Consider the following 21,139-nt stretch of genomic DNA (forward strand, 5'->3'; position numbering starts at 1 on the left):
GCTGTTATAATGCCTAAAGGAGGGAAGAGTTGGTACTAAACTGTTGGATTCAGCATTGTTATTAGCGGAGAGACACCAGAATGATATGGAAGGTGGGAGTACCCCCTCACCCCCACACCTTCTGGATGGAAGAAAGCAGCTGTGAGATGGGAATAGACAGAAAGCAAAGTGTTGCAAAGAAAGGAACAGAGAGGTGTCAGGAAGCAACACAAAGCAGAACAATGGGATGGCATGGTACAATCATTCTTGATACAAGGGAAAATTGATAATAAATTACTATGACAGCAGGTGACGAGAGCACAAAGAGTAAATGTATCCAACTGCAGCTTGTTACAGCACTAATTAAGTATGAGACAAAAGCTAGTGTACTATGGGGCTAGCTTGACCAGAAGAAAGATAAATCAGATATGTTTAAATCCTCTTCCCCTTACTGCTATGGGGGATATTTAATTTAAGATGTACAGATGAAACTTAAACACACCTGAACATTTACTGTTGGTTGATTCATTCTTCTTTATTTGCTAAGAGGAAGGGGGAATGATGAAGGGCACACTTGGGAAGGACTATTCACTACCCATGCCATCTTGGAGAGGTAGCAACATACGTGAACAAAAACTAGTGGGAGATAATGCATTAAAAAATAGAAGCTGTAATCATTCATAGAAGGTTTTTGTTGTACTAGTCAAGTAACCAAAACTGCCTCATAAATCACTATTATGCAAATCTTTGTGTAAGCATGTGGAGTGTAAAACAATAAAGATGGGTTTAAAAAACCCTCTATTAACAGGAATTGCTTATCAGATTAAATTTCCAATACAAGTCTTAGGCACCTATATATTTGGATGTGAAAAAGGAAGAATAAAAACCACGTTTACAAAGTCAAGTGATACCAGTTTTGCTACCCCATTTCAAGGAATATAACTCTGGCACCTGTTTTGCGTATGCAGTTTTTCTTAAGGTTAGCTCAGAGGGGCACTGGAACATACACTTAAAAAGGTTTTGCAATGTGGATATTCTTCTATCTAGATGGAGTAAAGCTATCTGACTAGACAGGCACACATGGCTTCAATCCTTTTCTCTTCTATCCACTGAAAGAGTTATCATGACTTTGTGAAGCCCTAGGCATGCACATGTTTGTCCATAATTATAAGATGCAGATTTACACAGAGCAGGCACAGATAGCTTGCAACTCAAAGCCTGGCTGGTAGATCAATATCATTTATAGCAAAGAACTTAGGGGTCTACCTCTAAACGTGGTGTCTCCAAAGAGTAGCTCGTGAGCCAGTAGCTATCTAGCTACCTGTAAGAAGCTCTCCTGTGTGCAGCCCAGACAACAAATCATAACATGTTTTCCTTGTTTCAATCATGTATAGGAAAATTAAAAAGCATGTATTCAAGCCAGACATGTGTATTTTCAGAACTCAAACTGATGTTTGAGAAAAATGGTGGAATTTCCAAAATGTATATGAAGCTATTATTTGAGTTGGAGAGATTTATCACTCATTTTTACTTCGGTGCCAAGGGGATTGCAGCTATGATTTTTATGCATTACCCATGTAATATTTCAATTCCAATTGTCAAAGACTTTTTTTTTTTTTCATAACAGCTGGAAACCCTGCCCAATGTACTAATGCTGTCACTGCTGATAATCTTGGGTCGGGTGGTCAGTATTACATCACTAATATTAATAGCTCAGGATAATTTTCAATGAACATAAGTTGCTTCTATTACAGAAAAGGTTGGAGACCCCTGCTCTAAACCTTGTGGGTCAACATGTTGATGGATTTCTTCTGTACTGACTATTTTTGAGCTATGGTTGCTGTCAGACAAGCAACCCTCACCCTTCCTCCTTGTCCCTGGGTGGTTCATCTGTTGTATATGCTGCATCTTCTCAGCCATTTGCCCACCCATCTTTCTCTATCTTTGCAACTCACTGGTTTTTCGCTTACTCATCTCACCCTTTCCACTTTTTTCATTCATTTTGCCTTATAGTTTTTTTTCCCTGCTGTCTATTTTTCGCCTCCTAGAGGACATCAAGGCAAAGAATCACAAAGGTCACCAGCTTTAAGGGGCCTGCCAGCTTGGGAAGTACCTATATGATTTTAGGCATCCTGCATATATACATAGAGATGTTGAAAGGGACCAAAATTTGAGCTTCAATACACATCCCCTGAAAAGCTTATATTTACTGTGTTGTGATGTTATAGCTCTTACTACGTGTCTAATGTTTCTCTGAATCTTAATAAAACAAGGGTAATACAACAAGGTTGCATTAGATTGTACAAGGGTGAAGAGCAGTAATATATACCAAAAGAGATATAGCTATCACCCCTTCAGTGTGGTAAACAGCTGGCATTATCTGACAATTAAACAGCTTCATCAAAAGGATGATTAATAATCTAATGCTGTGACTGTGACCTAGAGCATAATCAGATAAATATTTACATGGCATGGTAATTCCCAGTGTCATTTCCCTGAGTCATTAGTTTCTTCATCGCAAAGAGATTTTTTCCATACCGGGTGTCATCAAGTAAAATGCAGCAAACCTCCTTCTAATGTGATAGGAGGAATGGCATCTCAAAAGTGGAAAAAGGAGCTATCTTTCCATTGTCCAATGTTATTGTCTTGCAAAGGGCTAGACATCACTGGCTTGTTTATCCTTGCTATTGCAAACACTGACCACTTTGTCCAAGACCCGTGAGTAATCTGTCATGTGCCCTTTGCTGTGGTGATCAATTCCAATCTCACAGGGCCAGAGGATGAGGTGAAACTGGGACAGGATAAACCTTTAAAATTCTGGAGTCAAACAATTTAGTCAAGCTAGTCAACTGAGTTGTAATTTCTCCAAAGCCCTGTAACACCGCTTTGCACTAGACATTTTGATGGGCTTCAAAAGCTAGGTCCATTCCTGTTTAAATCACTCCCTCCTCAATGTCTGACTTCTCAAGCAATTTCATTACAAGACCGGAGGCTATCATTATGTATAAGTTCTTTATTGCTGCCCCAACACGCAGCCCTTTAAAGACTAAACATACATCATAAAGTGAACATATTCCATATTGGAATCTTGCTATAACATATCTAACCATAGCAACAACCATCTTCCTCTTTTATTAGCTGCTACCGAACAGATAAGTACTTGTCCCTTACTTCTCAGAGTTTATGATGTATGTCTATTCTTAAGGTTAATGTTTGGGTTAGATTGCCAGATGCCATTCCAATTTATGGAATGAGCTATTGCCTCAAGTGTTAGGAAAGTATTTTCTTTTCTTATTTAGGGGTGAATCTTGCCGTCTCCAGACGGACCTCTGCTCCTCACCGCCTCCCGGTGGATTTCTACTCCTCCTGAGTGGACCCCGGCAGAAGGAGGGAAGAGAGGTTTCCCGTAAGCCCCGATCCTCTGTGCCCTATTCCCGTTTAAAGTACTCCCTCCTCAAGGTCTGACTTCTCAAGTAATTCCCACCCAGTAGGAGACTACAGTGAAAAGCCTAAACACATGCCTGGGACACAATTATTTGGATATGGATTTCAAAAGAGAAATTGTTACTCATGCAGCAAGATGCCCTAGAATAAACAATTCTAAGAGGCTGAGAAGCTTCAGCAATCTTAATTGCTGTCAATAACATGCCACATGAAAGGTCATAAAATTTTGCACACATGCTACCAGTAGAGCTAGAAAATCAACTTGGACAGACCTCTGCGAACCTACCTTAAGGAGCGGATACAAATATACATACGGTTCTCACAGAAACCCCAGCCCATGACCAACATCATCAATGAAGGTAGCAAAAAAAGTCTACAAAGTGTCCACTCCTAGAGACTGGAAGGTTAGCAAAGGGACTTAATGTGATTCATTGGAAAATAACACCAGTGGCTATGGAATCAAGATGCAGGTATTCACAAATTCATAATTATGGTTGGAATCCCTAACTAATAATTAAAATGTGAAATGGGCTGTCAAAATAAGCCTTATGATAATGCTCCTAAAGCATGTGGCCTTCATGTGCTTGTGTTTCCACTTACCTATGGGAGTCCTAAGGATATGGGATTTCTCCATTACTTCAGTGACCTCTATTAGATGAAACCTGTCTACAATACTGCAGATGTTGAGACGGATTTAGTTCTGTGCTTGGTAAAAGAGAGCAGCTAATGTGTTCCCCTTTTTCTTGTGTTTGAGGTAACAGGTGGAGAGACAGTGTAGAGGGATGGGCATTTATCACTGGTTCAATGCACTTTTGTATATGGCTTTGTAGAGAACAAAACAAATCTCTTTAGTTGGACAATGCTTATGTATAATGAATCTATATAGCACCACTACTAGTCTACCGGCATAGGATCAAATGAAGAACTGGGCTTAATCCATCCTATATTTTTTTATAAACAACAGTATCATGGTCAAAATGACAAGATTTGAACAAAAGCTCATCAGTCTTTAAGACGACTTTGGTAGAAGCATGGTGCAATATACCTAGTACCCTTGCGGAACCGGTTATTTTTGGCCAAAATTGAAGGAACAATTTAGAAAGAATCTAGATGAAAAGACTGACAAATAGATATGTAGGGTTTTCCTCTGTAAGGCCCTTGTTAAAAGTGGCCTTTTAATTGTGATAGGTCCGGTAATAAGAGTTACTGCCCCTATTTTGACAGTAATTCCACATTCCACCCTGATTTTCATGCTTACTTTTGCAGCACACATTATGCATCTGAAACAAGAATAGGAATCTGGGGGGCTATGAGGAATTACTGCTAAAATCGGGAAGGGAATTACAGATTATCCTAATAATTCCTCATTTCTATGGGAACTCTCCGGGTCCATCTTGCATGGCCCTGTATTTTTTCCACGCTGGGCCATTCTTAAAGAGGCCTAAATGGTTAGGGAAGGGCCTAAAGATGACTGACATGAATAATGTTAATAACATGTCCTTAGTTTGACAGCATCAATACCATTAAAGTGCATTAAATTCAACTGACTTTGAAAGGTCTTTGGTGTAAATTGAAAATGAATCTACCAGATAGTGGCTTTCTATTGGGTAAAACAGATGTAAGCTACTGAAAAGTAGCATATGTTGAGGAAAATATGTTGGAATCCACATATTTGAGGCATGCAGCATTTAAGTGCAAAGCAAAAGCAGTATAAAAATAAAAAAATACACATTTACGTAGATCTATACTGGCAAAGCATAGATTGGTGAGCCATTAGTGCTGTAATGAAACCAGCAGCCTAACAAAAATTCTGAAGCAGCTTCTATTCCTAACTAACAGATGTAATGTAAGACACTGTAAAACAAGTAGTGCATGAAGAATGGGAGATCCAGTCATGTGCGGGGGGTCATATGTGTGCTGGCAGGATTGTTTTGGATCACATGCAGGAGAATGATTCTCACAAGTCGAAATGTGTCCATTCAACCAACAAGTTTCTTTAAACATTTGACACAATCAGCATGTATGTGATTACTTGGATAAACACACTTTTCAGATTCAAGGTATGATTACTTGCAGGTAAACATAATTTCAGGTATTTCCCAAATCAAAGTACCCTGGGGCATGTGCTGTTGAGAAGGAAGGCCAGTACATATTTGGTATCTCAGTAACAGATTCATGTACAATTCTTATTGGGCAGAGTCATGAGTCTGTTGTTTTGTGTTTTCCTACACTAATATTACTTAACCTAGGGATAAGATGGGGATCTAGGGCTAAGAGAAGCAGGAACATTACACATTTGCAAGCATCTCTGCAGCAGACTTCACAATAGGTTATTTGTAAGGTAGTTGATTTAGAACTCCAAGTTGATAGCAGATCTGACTGACCCATCAAAACAGGTGTCAGTGCAGTTATCATTAAATGAACACATTACTTATATCTACTGGAGGATTACAGCACTATCTAGCTCAGCAATTCTTGAATAGAAAGTGCATTGTTTTGATGAAGTTGAGACAACCCACGAGAATACAAATAATCATGTATTCAATAGGAATCACGATCTTAGTTGACAACAAAGTACAAAGTAATCTTTACTGGCTTAACTAGTATTAAAGACTGTAACATTTCTACTAACTGTCCCTTTTTCAATTACTTTACAGCATTTCTCTGTTCTCTTCTCTATCATATTAATCTTCTGTACTTAAGAGCATTTACAAACAGGCGGTGCACCACAAACAGTAACTGCTCAAGTAACACAATCAAGGCTCCATAGCTTCCACTGATTCAACTTAAACACTAAATATTATCTATGCAGAATGTTGTGCAAATGCATGCATCTCAGCTTAACCATATCATTTCGTAAACAATCATAGGATCTTAGGAAACTTTCTATACACGATAGTGCAAAGGTATCAGAATTTAGGGCTTGGGCAAACTGCTCCATTCTATCTCTCTGGAAGTTAAATCACTCTCCAGTTTACCATTAGTCATCTGTAAGGCTTTTACAACATCACAGTAAAGGCAACATGGACAGCAATGGTGGCAACATCAAGACTCCACCCTAATTTTATAGGTGGACATTTACAGACCACACAGTGTACAATTGTTAGCTTAGGTAGATATCATAGGCAATAAGACATGCATACAATATGCATATTTCTTCAACATGAAAATATCTCAATATCCAAAGCTATAATGCCTTTAAGTGATGGCATTAATGTAATTTCGTCTACCACAATATAATCCAACTAATAAAGATCTTCACAGAGTATTTGTGTCATATTCGGTCCGGTTCTGATTAGATAGAGCATACATATATTAATTCCACAGTCATCTGTGTTTGTTATTGAAAACAAAAATAATAATCATTTTGACCTAAACTTCCAGCCATTTGAGAATGGATTGACTTTGTGACCAGGAAACACTTAATACTCCACAAATGATTTAAAAAAAAAATATATAATTTAGATTATTTTTAATTCTGACAGCACTGACCTGAAGATTCTCTCAAACAAGCACAATGAAGGTCCTAGAACTGAGACTTTCCGTCCTGGGTGATCTACACCAGATGACTTTGAAATAAATGAAACACTGCACTCACTAACCTGCGTCAGCTAAGGCAAGGGGAGAACTTGGGTAAGTCAGTGATTAAAGGTTCCTTTTGAGCATATTTAAATAGATGCTACTGCTCTCCCAAGAATGGCTAACTCGCCATTTGATTTTTAAAAACTAGAGCCATTCAATGATTTTATAATTTAGGGGAGGGATTGTTGTTTCTTGCTGGAGATATCCTATAAAGTTTGAAACAAATACACATTCTATTGTCCCACAGGTTAATGGATTTAACATTCAGGCTAGATAATAGGAGAATCTATATCAACAGCAAGATTCTGTTTTAGGACTATCGTGATATAAAGGATAGGGGAGACATCTTTCCCTACATAAGTTAATCATAATCCAAATATTTTGTAACATGGTTACGAAGCAATACAAAATCCTTTACCATTGTTTATATTTTAAATATTGTTACTTAATTATGTCCGCTAAGCAACTTTGTGACACAGTTATCTGGGATATTCCAAAAGCAAAGCTTTCAAATGAATGTTTGAGTTGCTACAACTGTTTCCAATATTTAATATTTAAATAGCAACTCTCAAGTGCAGCACAGACCTCCAGCATGGAATCGTGTTTAGAAAGAGTAAGAACTGCCTTCTGAAAAGTGTAATGTGCTCCGATAACAATGAACGCGTGCTACTGTTGTCTACGTGAAAGGTAAATCACTTTTAAGAGCTGATACTGTAATTACTCAAAAATACACTAAAGCAGAGGCAGTATCTATTTATCAGCAAAACAATCTTTGAAACTCAAAATAAAGTTACAGCACTTAGATACCTACATTGCAAAGCTTCAGCCAGTTGGCATTTTCATTCAACAATATAAAACACATTAGAACAACAACTAGAAGGATGAGAAAAAAATATTGTCAATGACTATTTGGGAGAAAACACATTTTGTACAAGAAAAATATACAGAAAAAAATAGATGTACATATATATATATATATATATAAACATAACCAAATGTGCAAAGAAATACTTGCTTGGATAGTTGCTTCTATGACTTCTCATAAATAGTTTTCAGAAACGTGCAGTGTTACACTAACATTGCACACTTTTTTTGGTCAACAACAACAAAATAAAAACAAATACCTATAAAGGTAGCAGCTTAAGACAGTCTATGTGGGTGAAAAGGGATAATATGTTGCTGCCTCTAAAACACCTAAATAACCGTAAGATATAGACTTAAGTATTTCAGTGATAGCAAGGTGGGTTCAGAACATTGTTGTGTTCTTGGTTTCTTTGATCTTCGTGGGCAGTGGCAAAGACCATTGACGTGCATTCTTCCAGAGACTAAGCTGAACGCCAAACCAGTCCATTCTTGCTAGGCTCCAGGAATTTTTCCACAAGTGCTTCAATAAGTTTCTTGAGATCTTCTTCTAAGAAAGACTTATCACTGAAAAATAAAGCCAAAAAAATGTAAGTTATTTATCTGAAGAGAATAAGGAACTCTTACCTTCATAATGCATGTAGTGTAAGCATTACCTCCTGTATCCAAGCACCAACCCGTACCCTAGTACTACTAACCTTTCCCTCCAAGGTGCAACATGTCCCACCCTATCCCCCCAGCATATACATTTCAAGTACAGCTTAACAAGGTAAAGAAAAGACCATGCTAAGGGGCGTGGCAAAAATGCCAAATGTCCTGTGCTTTTCATATTGTTCCTATCCCATATTAGCAAACGTTAAGCGCAGTAGAAACATAAAAAGAGACAGGTAGAGGTATGGATGAGAATGCCAATTTTCTAGACAGACCACTAGCAGTCCACCTGAACTCCTAGGCTATACCCACTCTGAAGGGGAATGCAAGCAGCCCTACACCGATTTGAGCTTTGTGGGGCATTTCAATGAGGCATAGCTTGATTTATATGGCACAGCAAGTTTGGGATCCATGACTACAATCTAGGGAACCTCACTTACACAGCACAAAAAGAAATGGATGGAATGCCTGAATTAACTTGAGCCACTGGTATCAATCTGACCTGTTTTCCAGTTCAGCTTTTTTAGCTTCTCTAAGCCATTACAGACAGGTACCAACTATATGGAAATCAGTCTGGATCCTGCTTTAATGTGGTAAGTGGCCCAGCTGATTGTTGCGTCCATTACTTACAGTTAATGGCATTACTCCTAGTCCTACTCCCTCACCTTCCTAAAAAAACAATGAGGCTCCTTTGCCTCACCTAGACCCCTCCCGTCTCTTTTTAAAAGAGTCCCCCCGGCCCTGCCCACTCCTGTACAGAAACAAGCCAAAGGCAACTCAGGTGTCCTGTAACGGGAGGGAGCGAGGGAGGGAACTGTAAGGAAGGAGAGGGAGTAGGACTAGGAGTAATGCTATTAACAGTAAGTAGTGGACGCATTACCTCCTGTTCCTCCCTCGCCTTCCTTAACAGCCAATGAGACATAGCAAGAAAAACAGGAGATAGACAACTGAGTTGCAATGCACAAAAAAACATATTTAATCACAACCAGGTCATACACAGAAAGACCCCTATTCCTTCATAGAGGACAAAACCCTGTGCCCCCAAACCACCTCCAAACACCCCAATTCAACAATATGGTAGTGTCTCACAAAAGTGGACACAGACGCTCAAGTAGCAGCTCTACAAATCTCCACCACCAAAGCGCCCTGCAACTCAGCCACAGTAGAAGCCATACCCCACGTAGGGGGAAACGCATAAAGAAGACCCTGCGCCCATGGACACCCAGACTGGGAGCAGAGCTTCCCTACTTTCGCATTTTCCAGAGAAGCAAACAAGTCCACAACCAGACGACCCCATCTCCGCAACAGACAACTCAATTGATCTGCCAGAACATTGTCCGACCCCTGAATGTATGTGGCCTGAAGAGATAGAACCGAATGGTGGGCCCACAAAAAAAAAAAAAAAACAAAAAAAAAAAAAAAATCGCCCGAGCAACTTGATTCAGAGAGCGGAACCTGGTCCCTCCCTGCCTGTTGATATAGGACTTGGCCACCAAGTTGTCCCTTTGTACCAACAACGCTTCCCCTTGCAAGAGCGCTTGAAAATGCACCAGAGCTAGCCGGACCTCAGTCAATTCCCTCCAATTCGAGGACCTCTCTGATTCTCTCAGGGACCAAAACCCCTGAACCTGCCCCGACCCCAGGCATACCCCCCACCCCAAGAGACTGGCATCGGTCGTTAGCACCAAGGCATCGGAGGAGACAAAGGAACCCCAATCTGTAGAGGAGCCGGCACCATCCACCAACCCACCTCCTGGTGAATGAAGTCTGACACAGGAATGCGAGTCTGCAGAGTGCAAGGATCCGGAGACCATCAGGATAGCAATCAATTTACCAGACAAAGAAGATGAAACCTCGCCCAAGTTACCAAGAAGATCACTGAAGGCAAGTGGCCCTGTAGCGGTAACCACTGAAGCGCCCTGGGAGCCACCTGAGACAGCACAGCTTTCACCTGAGCCTGAAGACCCTTCCATCTCCTGTCTGACACAGTCACCAACCCCCGCAGAGTCAGAAATCGAGCCCCGATATACACCAGGTCCTAGGAAGGTGCCAAATCGGATTTCCCCCAATTGATTAAGAAACCGTGACCATGTAGGACCCCCAAGGCCCTTTCCACATGAAACCTCATGAGATCTGCGTATGGAGCCTGAATCAACAGATAAGGATGTACAAACACCCCTTCCGCATGCAAAAGCGCCACGAGAGGAGCCAGCACTTTCATGAAGACCCTGGGAGCAGACTTCAGGCCAAAGGGAAGAACGCAAAATTGAAAATGGTCCGGTCCTACTGCAAAGCGCAGAAACGTTTGAGAAGACACTGCGACAGGCACGTGGAGGTAAGCATCCTGAAGATCCAGAGTCCCCAAAAAAGCCACTGGCAAAATGAGAGGAAGAATATCCTGAATGGACAACATCCGGAAGTGCACAGTCTTGATCCAAGAATTCACCCATTTGAGATTCAAGACAGGACGGAAACCCCCTGTCAGTTTTGGAACAAGGAACAGAACAAGTCCCCATTCACCATTCCTCCACCGGAACCATGCAAATGGCCCATTTTGATAGCAAAGATTGGACTCCCTCCACCAAAGCCTCCCGCCTGCCTTCTTCCACAGGTAAAGGAGTCGGATGAACCCCAGTGTCTGGAAGAACAAGATCGAACTCTATGGAGTATCCATTCTCTACAATGTTCAGGACCCACTGATCGGTGACGTCCTTTCTCCATTCGGTCAGAAAATGTCTCAGTCTTCCTCCCACTGGCCACTCTCCAAAACCTTGATTGTCAGGAACCCTTCTTGGGAGCCCCTTTCGCCGATGGAACTTACCTCTTAGGAGAAAACCTAGGCTGAAACCTACGCTTCCTGGAAGAAGAGGACCAAGGAACAAACTTAGGAGAGGGCCTGGAGTGCGACTTCCACCGTTTGCCAGATGCAGAGCTTCCCTTTATACGGCAATGCATGCTTACGGTCCTTAAAGGCTTTATAAATCATTGCAGGCAATTGATCCCCTAACAGGGCCTGACCCTCAAAAGAAAGTCTTAGGAGAGCCGCTTTCTCCCCAGGATCAGCTTTCCATTGCCTCAACCAAAGAGACATGCGTGCCCCAATCACTGCCCCAGAAGCCACAGCCGAAGAGCGGATAATAGCCAAAGAAAAATCAGCCAATAAATGGACCTGTTTCATAACCGACAGTAATTCAGAGCATTCTGATCCATCCTGCACAGCCACCGCAAGTTTGTTAAAGTCCAGAACCAAGGACTACGCAGAATAAGCCAAAACAAAATACCAGCCCGAAGAGTCAAATTTCCTGCTGAAAAAGCCCTCTTCAAACCAGAGTCCAACTTCCGATCTGTGCCATCAGAAGGAGTACAGTCTTCTGGATTGACAGCTGTTTTACCAATCGAAGTAGCCAGCATAGAACCTAAACTCACAGAAGGAGGCAGAGCATCCTCTTCCTCCAGAAAATAAAATTTTTAGAGAAAAAGCTGAACCTGGGCTTTGTCCACCTCTTTTCATTCCTGGAAAACCATGTCCTTTACAGGCCCCAGGAAAGGCATAACAAACCGAGAAGGAGTCACATATTGAGGGAATAGGGTAGACTCTTCCCCTGCAGGCTGAAAAGCAGTAAAACCCAAATTGTGCAGTACGTGAGCCAGAATACTCCACATTTCCTTACAAGACACATATTTGCCCCCAGAAGACATAGAAGGACCATCCTCCTCTGAAGAAGAGGAACCAGCAGCCTCCACGGAGGTGGGAGCAGCAGAAGGACAACCTGCACGGACACCCCCAGTCTGGAGAGCCCTGGAAACCGCCACCTCAATCATGTCCTGACCTTCCTCACGAGACATAAGAGGACCAGCCATGTCAGTCCTGTCCCCTCTAGCAGAGTGCAATGGCACAGGAACCCCCATCCTCGGAAGAGGAAGAAATCACTCTCCTGCGATTTGCACCCTTCTTCCCCGACACGATGACACAAAACAAATGCCCAACAGCACCTTTCCGAGCTTAAAAAGGCCTAAAACGGCTTCACCGATCACCAATCATAATGTAATCCCTAACGGGCCCCCCAATCAGGAAAACCAACAAAAAATATTTGCAAAAAAACGCAGGCCCAAACGCCCACCTTACCCCAGAAAGGTAGAAATCATGCTGCCGGGTGTTCTATGTTACCTTCAACCCAGAAGCACAGCTCCAGCCACTGCAGAGCCGTCTGGCCATGTCAGACAACACTACAGGAAACCACAATGAGGCAGCCTTGCACGCCTCTACAATGCTGTTGCCTAGTAAGGGAGAAAATGGCACCAGAGGCACTGTGACCAGCACCGCAGAAGACGACGACGCCGCCCCCCCTTAGCCACGCCAAGGAGGAGAGAAGAGATAATGTCTCGCAAGGTAAAGGAGACAAAAGAAAACAGGAGTGGGCCTCTTTTAAAAAGAGAGGGGAAGGGTCTAGGTGAGACAAAGGAGCCTCATTGGTTGTTAAGGAAGGTGAAGGAGGGACGGTAGGTAATGGCTTTTAAATGTAGTAGCCAGAATCAGTTGGAACTGGAAGGAGGTAGTGGAAACTTACCACTACCTGCTGCCCATTTTGGTACCACAAACTTTTCACTAAATAAACCCTTTTTACCTTGCGCTTTAGTTTGCGAGACCTTGTAATTTTTTTCATTCAATACAGATTTTTTTTTACAAATCGGGTAAAAAGTGAGGAAATGTTGGTGGGGAAATCCGGTCAGGAAGAGAGAAAGTATGTTGACAATAATGTCAATTCTGCCTGTCATTTCTCATTCTGAGCATGAAAACTCAGAATTCTTTGGTAATTTCTTCATGAGGAAAGATAAGAGGTGGGGTAATGAACCTTCCTCCAGGCGAAAATATAGAATATTTTTAGACTACTTGTAATAAGGGCCATAAAGGGAAAATGAATCTAAAAATCAAAAAGGTTCAAACCCTCTTAAATTTTTATATTGATTTTAGTAATTCTGCATGGGTTCAGCAATTGTCCACTTGAACCCTCCTTTCAGTGAAATCAGACCCCAACCTACTCTACTTAGCTTCAGAAAATGGTGAGTTTTTTATGTCTACTAGCTATTTTTTGGCCTATTTGTTTGGTACTAGTTGCATCCTAGTACTTATATACTAATGTGTGTGCCCTCTGTCAGGTATGCTAATATTACTTTAATATGTTGTGCCTTGGAGAAAATCTTAGTAAGAACTAAAGGAAACCCACAAGTGCTTTATCATAGTGTCAAAAAATAAAATAAGAGGAAATAATTGCAAGCTACTTGGATCAAGCCAACTTAAGCTTTTACATGGCCAGGAAAACACTGAAGAAAAGAAAGTCCAGGGTCTGGCAGAGCTCTCCTTTGTTCTTTCTCTTCATCGTGAAGCAGTAACCGAAGCCCTGACCAGTGCTGTAAAATTAAGAAAATGATGGCTTCCAAGATCAGCAACATATACCCTCCTGGCAGGAGCTGAGCTTTTCTGACACACAAATTGAGGGAAGGAGGATACAAAGTAAGTGGAAGAAAGGAGGATGGCAAAAGACAAGTCAAAATTCCTGCCTGGCGACTTAGAGTACCCATGGCTAATGCTTACACAGAACCTCTCCAGCCAAGTGGGGAGCATAATCTCTAATGCAAATGCAATTTAGTTAGCATGGACTACTATGGTGAAAAACCCCTTAGTGAATCTATGGGCCACCCTCAAGGCTTGAGGTATGTTTGTGACAGAAAGCCGCTAGAGAAGTCACAAAACCATTGTAAAATCCTCAAAAGTTCAGATTCCTGTATGACCTTGGTTACCCACAAAGACATTGCTGAATGAATTAAGGCTATAATCATCTTGGAAATATTTGGAGCTGAATCAGGCATTTTGTTTGCTATTGTCAAAAGCTCATCCTGCAGAGCGATAAAGGATCACTACATATTCAAAGGCAGCAGAATGGATTGTAGTCCATTTTTTCCTCAAAGAACGGTCTCAAGCATGTTGTTGTGAAGTGAATTGCAAAAATAAATATAACAACGCTATCAGATTCACTTGAACTAGAGACTGAGATCATATCGTGCAATTTGCATAACCTCTTTGGGTTCATTAACACTCAGTTCTCACTGTCTGCATTTGCATATACTCGTTTCCTATCAATCAGGGATATTGCATTTATGTGGATTAAACCAGGGTTCAACAGACCAGCCCCCTCCAAGGCCATTAATGTAATTTCTTGCTTTAAACGGTGTGCATATAAATAGCAGGGAAGTAGAGGCTAACCCATCATTGCTATCCGACCCTTGGAGGTTCGTAATAGGCTGGCCTTTAAGAAGGTGCATGATGCAAAGGGCTCTTTCATATTGAGATGGGCAACTGGGTGCATAGTTGCCTTTGGTGTGTTCGCTTCCAATCGAAACTGAAATTTCAACTCTACTCTGATTTAGTCAGGAGATGACAGCAACACAACATAGCAAAAAAACACAATTTTGAATGCTTGGGCACTCACCTTTGTGTGGGTGAGCCACACATCTCTGCGTAGTATTTTATCTTTGGTTCAGTTCCGCTTGTTCTGAGAGTAGCAACACAACCATTTTCAAAGGTGAAGGTGATCATCTGGCTGTTTTTACTCAAAGGAAGCACCTAAACACAACAGTGAGGGATCAATGCAGGAGTAAATTTGTTAAAGGTAAAATTTGTGACTACGAACACCTATCCTAGCTTCAAAATAGTTAACTGAACAGAAGGCTGTGTCCTCTGATTTGAAACAATGTACTAAAAATTGTAATAACATTTAGCAACCTGTTCCAAAAATGAAATGGCAAAGAACCAGTTACTCACCTTCGATAAGGCTCTTTCTTATGGATAGATCAGCCACGAAAGATAACTTCTCAAGATTCCTTACAAAAACCCTCATTTGGGCACCTCAACAGAAATTAGACATTTTTAGCTGCTTAGCCCATACATGGGGCCAGATGGCACTTCTTCATGGTGTGCTATTATCTAACAAGGCTCCGATTGTGACGTCGTAGCAGGCTATATAAGCCAACTTGGTACTGTTGACATCACTTCTGGTCTAGTTTCCAACAAAATTGACTTATATCCGAACTGTACATCAAATTATGTTTCAAGTGCTGTAAATTCAAAGTAATGCAGTAAACGCCATAGCAGAATTGGATAATTCCACTGGCCTTGCCCATTTTTCAATACATTAAGATCCTATATTGCCACCCCAGGCTTAAACCACTCGGCTTCTTTGTAGAGCACCTCTCGATGACCATTGTGCATGATCACCAATTGTGTGTGGGTGTATGTATATATATATATATCAATCAATCAGACAATTGTAGCGCAGCACTGTCACCCTTAGTGGTATCTGGACGCTGTGGGAGCCTCTTCTTCGTTGAATAACCACGTCGTGGGTCTCCTTCTGAAGTCCCCGAGGGAGTGGGCAGTTCTGAGGTGGAGGGGCAGGCTGTTCCAGGACTTGGCTTCTATGTGGGAGAGTCAGCAACCTACTGCGGGTGCGGTGAATGCAGGGGGAGGTTGCGAGGTTGCATGACGCGGATCAAAGGTTTCTGAAGGGGACGTGGAAGTTCAGGCGGTGGTTGAAGTAGGCTGGGCCTATGTTGTGTAGCGCTTTGTAGGCATGTGTGAGAATCTTGAAGGGACATCTCTTCTGGACGGGAAGCCAGTGGAGGTTTTTGAGGTGGGACGTGATGCTTGCCCACTTGGGGAAGTTCAGTATGAGTCAGGTGCTGGTGTTCTGCAGCGTTTGGAGCCTTTTGAGTAAGTGGGAGGATACCCTGGCATAGAGAATGTTTCAATACTCGAGGCAGCAGCTGATCAGGGCGTGTGTGATGGTTTTCCTGGTGTCGGTGGGGATCCAGCTGAAGATACAGCGAAGCATGTGCATGATGTAGTAGCATAAGCAGGCGACTGAGTTTATCTGTTGATTCATGGATAGTTGGTCATCGAGGATGATTCCGAGGTTGCGAACATGGTTTGATGAAGCCGGTGTGGGCTAGAGTTCTGCTGGTCACCAGCTGTTCTCCTAGATTGAGGTGTTATTCCCGAAGATCAGGACTTCCGTTTTGTTGGTGTTTAACTTAAGGCAGCTCTCTCCCCTACATGATGCTACTTCGGTCTTGGCGTTGTGGAAGTTGGTTTTGGTGTGGATCCTCGGTGAGAGAGGATTAGTTACGTGATGTTGGCGTATAAGACTATGACAATGTGTGTGAGGCGGGTCATGTAGATGATGAATGGGTGGGGCTACATGAGGATCCCTGGGGTACGCCGCAGGTGATGTTCTTGGGTGTGGAGGTGAGACGGATGCTCTGACTGCGGCTTGAGATGAACGAGGTGGGACTATATACACATACATATATATATCTATGTATAAATAAATACATATATATATCTATATATAAATAAATATATATATATATATATATATATATATAAGGAAATGCCTCCTTGGCATGGTTACCCCCTGACTTTTTGCCTTTGCTGATGCTAAGTTATGGCTTGAAAGTGTGCTGGGACCCGGCTAACCAGGCCCCAGCACCAGTGTTCTTTCCCTAAACTGTACCTTTGTCTCCACAATTGGCACAACCCTGGCACCCAGGTAAGTCCCTTGTAACAGGTACCCCTGATACCAAGGGCCCTGGTGCCAGGGAAGGTCTCTAAGGGCTGCAGCATGTCTTATGCCACCCTAGAGACCCCTCACTTAGCACATACAGCTTGTGTGTGCTGGTGAGAAAATGATAAAGTCGACATGGCACTCCCCTCAGAGTGCCATGCCAACCTCACACTGCCTGTGGCATAGGTAGGTCACCCCTCTAGCAGGTCTTACAGCCCTAAGGGAGCACTATACCACAGGTGAGGGCATATGTGCATGAGCACTATGCTCCTACAGTGTCTAAGCAAAACCTTAGACATTGTAAGTGCAGGGTAGCTATAAGAATATATGGTCTGGGAGTTTGTCAAACACGAACTCCACAACTCCATAATGGCTACACTGAAAACTGGGAAGTTTGGTATCAAACTTCTCAGCACAATAAATGCACACTGATGCCAGTGTGCAATGTATTGTAAAATACAACCAGAGGGCATCTTAGAGGTGCCCCCTGAAAACATACCCGACTTCCAGTGTGGGCTGACTAGTTTTTGCCAGCCTGCCACACACCAGACATGTTGCTGGCCACATGGGGAGAGTGCCTTTGTCACTCTGTGGCCAGGAACAAAGCCTGTACGGGGTGGAGGTTCTTCTCACCTCCCCCTGCAGGAACTAACACCTGGCGGTGAGCCTCAAAGGCTCACCCTCTTTGTTACAGCACCACAGGGCATCCCAGCTAGTAGAGATGCCCGCCCCTCCGGCCACTGCCCCCACTTTTGGCAGCAAGTCTGGAGGAGATAATTAGAAAAACAAGGAGGAGTCACCCACCAGTCAGGACAGCCCCTAAGGTGTCCTGAGCGGAGGTGACCCTTACTTTTAGAAATCCTCTATCTTTTGGATGGAGGATTCCCCCAATAGGATTAGGGATGTGCCCACCCCTCACAGGGAGGAGGCACAAAGAGGGTGGGGCCACCCTCAAGTACAGTAGCCATTGGCTACTCCCCTCCCAGACCTAAACACACCCCTCAATTCAGTATTTAGGGGCCCCCAGAACCCAGGAAACTAGATTCCTGCAACCTTAACAAGAAGAAGGACTTCTGACCTGAAGCCCTGCAGTGAAGACGGAGACGACAACTGCTTTGGCCCCAGCCCTACCGGCCTGTCTCCCAACTTTGAAGAAAACTGTAACAGCGACGCATCCAACAGGGACCAGCGACCTCTGAAGCCTCAGAGGACTGCCCTGCAACCGAGGACCAAGAAACTCCCGTGAACAGCAGCTCTGTTCAACAATCTGCAACTTTCTTGCAACAAAGAAACAACTTTAAAGACTTCACGTTTCCCACCGGAAGCGTGAGACTTTCCACTCTGCACCCAACGCCCTCGGCTCAACCTGCGGAAAACCAACACTACAGGGAGGACTCCCCGGCGACTGCAAGCCCATGAGTAGCCAGAGACGACCCCTCTGAGCCCCCACAGCGACGCCTGCAGAGGAAATCCAGAGGCTCCCCCTGACCGCGACTGCCTGTAACAAGGGACCCGACGCCTGGAACTAACACTGCACCCGCAGCCCCCAGGACCTGAAGGAACCGAACTCCAGTGCAGGAGCGACCCCCAGGCAACCCTCTACCTAGCCCAGGTGGTGGCTACCCCGAGGAGCCCCCCCTGTGCCTGCCTGCATCGTTGAAGAGACCCCCAGGTCTCCCATTGCTTTCTATACAAAACCCGACGCCTGTTTGCACTCTGCACCCGGCCGCCCCTGTGCCGGTGAGGGTGTACTTTCTGTGCCTGCTTGTGTCCCCCCCGGTGCCCTACAAAACCCCCCTGGTCTGCCCCCCGAGGACGCGGGTACTTACCTGCTGGCAGACTGGAACCGGGGCACCCCTGTTCTCCATTGAAGCCTATGTGTTTTCGGCACCTCTTTGACCTCTGCACCTGACCGGCCCTGAGCTGCTGGTGTGGTAACTTTGGGGTTGCCTTGAACCCCCAACGGTGGGCTACCTTGGACCCAACTTTGAACCCTGTAAGTGTTTTACTTACCTGTGAACTTAACCTCTACTTACCTCCCCCAGGAACTGTTGATTTTTGCAGTGACCACTTTTAAAATAGCTTATTGCCATTTTTACAAAAACTGTACATGATATTGTGATTGTTCAAAGTTCCTAGAATACCTGAGTGAAATACCTTTTATTTGAAGTATTACTTGTAAATCTTGAACCTGTGGTTCTTAAAATAAACTAAGAAAATATATTTTCCTATATAAAAACCTATTGGCCTAGAGTAAGTCTTTGAGCGTGTGTTCCTCATTTATTGCCTGTGTGTGTTCAACAAATGCTTAACACTACCCTCTGATAAGCCTACTGCTCGACCACACTACCACAAAATAGAGCATTAGAATTATCTCTTTTTGCCACTATCTTACCTCTAAGGGGAACCCTTGGACTTTGTGCACACAATTTCTTACTTTGAAATAGTATATACAGAGCCTACTTCCTACAATATATATGTATGTATGTGTATATATATATATATATATATATATATATATATATATAAATATATATACACACACACACACACACACACACACACGTATCTTTGGCGCCGCTTGACGAATCTTCACAAAAGTTTCAAAACTTATATGTTAGTCAGTTCAGCTGCTGTCTCAAAAGTTTCACGGTGATCCATCAAGCGGGGGCTGAGAAAAAGGGCAGGGTCCCAAAACGCATTTTCCCGATTCATTTTTTCATACGGTCTTCAGACATGCCTACAGCCCAAATCGCTGAACGGAATGATACCAAATTTGGCAACAGCTAGCTTCTTTTTTATTGATTTCGCGCTTTGTGATTTGGTGTAGACTGTTCAGTAGTTTTTGAGATATCGGAGTTTAAAAAATGCAGGTATCTTGTGATCCAACTGTCCCGTGCATATATCTGATTGGCTGTCAACACTTCAACAAGGAAGTGTTGGCAGCCATCTTGTGACACGGCTTCAGCCGAGCCCCACAAAAAAGATTTAAAAACAAGAAAAGGGGCCAGGGTAGGGACACCTTGAGCCCCTAGCCTTTATGCAGGGCTCCCCAAAACACCTTGCCAGGCCTAAAAAGCATTAAAAAAAAATCTCCAAAAAAACAGTGGATCCATCCCACGCTGTTCCTTTTGTCTCCCCCCCACCCCTGGTGGGCCAGTTTCCAGGGGCCTTGTGTGGTTAAAAAAAAAAAAAGGAGAGGGGGACACAGGGCCCTCCTCCTAGGGATTGTCAAAGCCCCAGGCATTGCCACCTCCCCAGGGCATATTAAAAGAGGTGTGTGCCCCAGAGCAACACAGTAATTTGTAATGGGGGCGTACAGCTTCCCCCACAGCCCTAGGGACTGCCACCTGCATGGGGCTAAATATGAAATTAATGCTGGGCCCACACAGCTCCCCTGCAGCTTCAGAGACCCCCACCTCCACAGGGTAATTTATTCAAATTAAAGGGGGGCGAGCCACAGCCCCGGGGACTGCCACATCCCAGGGGCTGAATGAACATGATGCAGGGGTTCTGTCGCAGACCCTCACCCCGGGGGACCACCTCCTCCCCGGGGCTAAGTCAAATGTTGGAGGCACGGCCCCACTCACGGAGCCATACATGGTCCAGGGGACCACCACCCCCAGGGCTGGCTTTTGCTATGTCCTGTGGTGCACACCCAGGGATATAGCTGTTTGCCAAGCAAAAGCAAACACTGGTTCCAACAGGCCAGACCAGTCAAAATGCTCTCCCCGTATGGACGTGGAGAATTCAGAAAGAGATGAAACTATTGCTCTTGCACACAGACAGCTACATATTTAGAAGCTTTGTGTGTGCAAGAGCAATACTGGCTACCATAGGAGGCGGGGAGCCGGCTGGGACCGCAGGGGCTTGAGGCTCTCTGGATGGTTGGATTAATGTCAGTCGTGTAAATGATTATGAAGGGCTGTATAAATTGTTTATGAAGGAACAACTTTTAAAGTAATTGTTTCAATGATAAACTGCATCAGCATCTGGTAGAC

The 21,139-nt window shown here is 43.4% G+C and overlaps 1 protein-coding gene across 1 annotated transcript in view; it reads right to left on the reverse strand.

Annotated features, from left to right (window-relative positions):
- Window positions 1-5,947: 5,947 nt before the first annotated feature.
- Window positions 5,948-21,139, reverse strand: part of PGM2L1 (phosphoglucomutase 2 like 1) — a 522,422-nt gene continuing 507,230 nt past the window's right edge. The window contains exons 13-14 of the mRNA XM_069203801.1: window positions 15,006-15,139; window positions 5,948-8,433 (exon numbers count right to left, since the gene is read on the reverse strand). Coding sequence (XP_069059902.1) covers window positions 8,331-8,433; window positions 15,006-15,139 — 237 coding nt within the window. The 3' untranslated portion in view covers window positions 5,948-8,330. The remainder of the gene's footprint in view (window positions 8,434-15,005; window positions 15,140-21,139) is intronic.

This window comes from Pleurodeles waltl, chromosome 8 (assembly GCF_031143425.1).
Source record: "Pleurodeles waltl isolate 20211129_DDA chromosome 8, aPleWal1.hap1.20221129, whole genome shotgun sequence".
Taxonomy (NCBI): Eukaryota; Metazoa; Chordata; class Amphibia; order Caudata; family Salamandridae; genus Pleurodeles; species Pleurodeles waltl.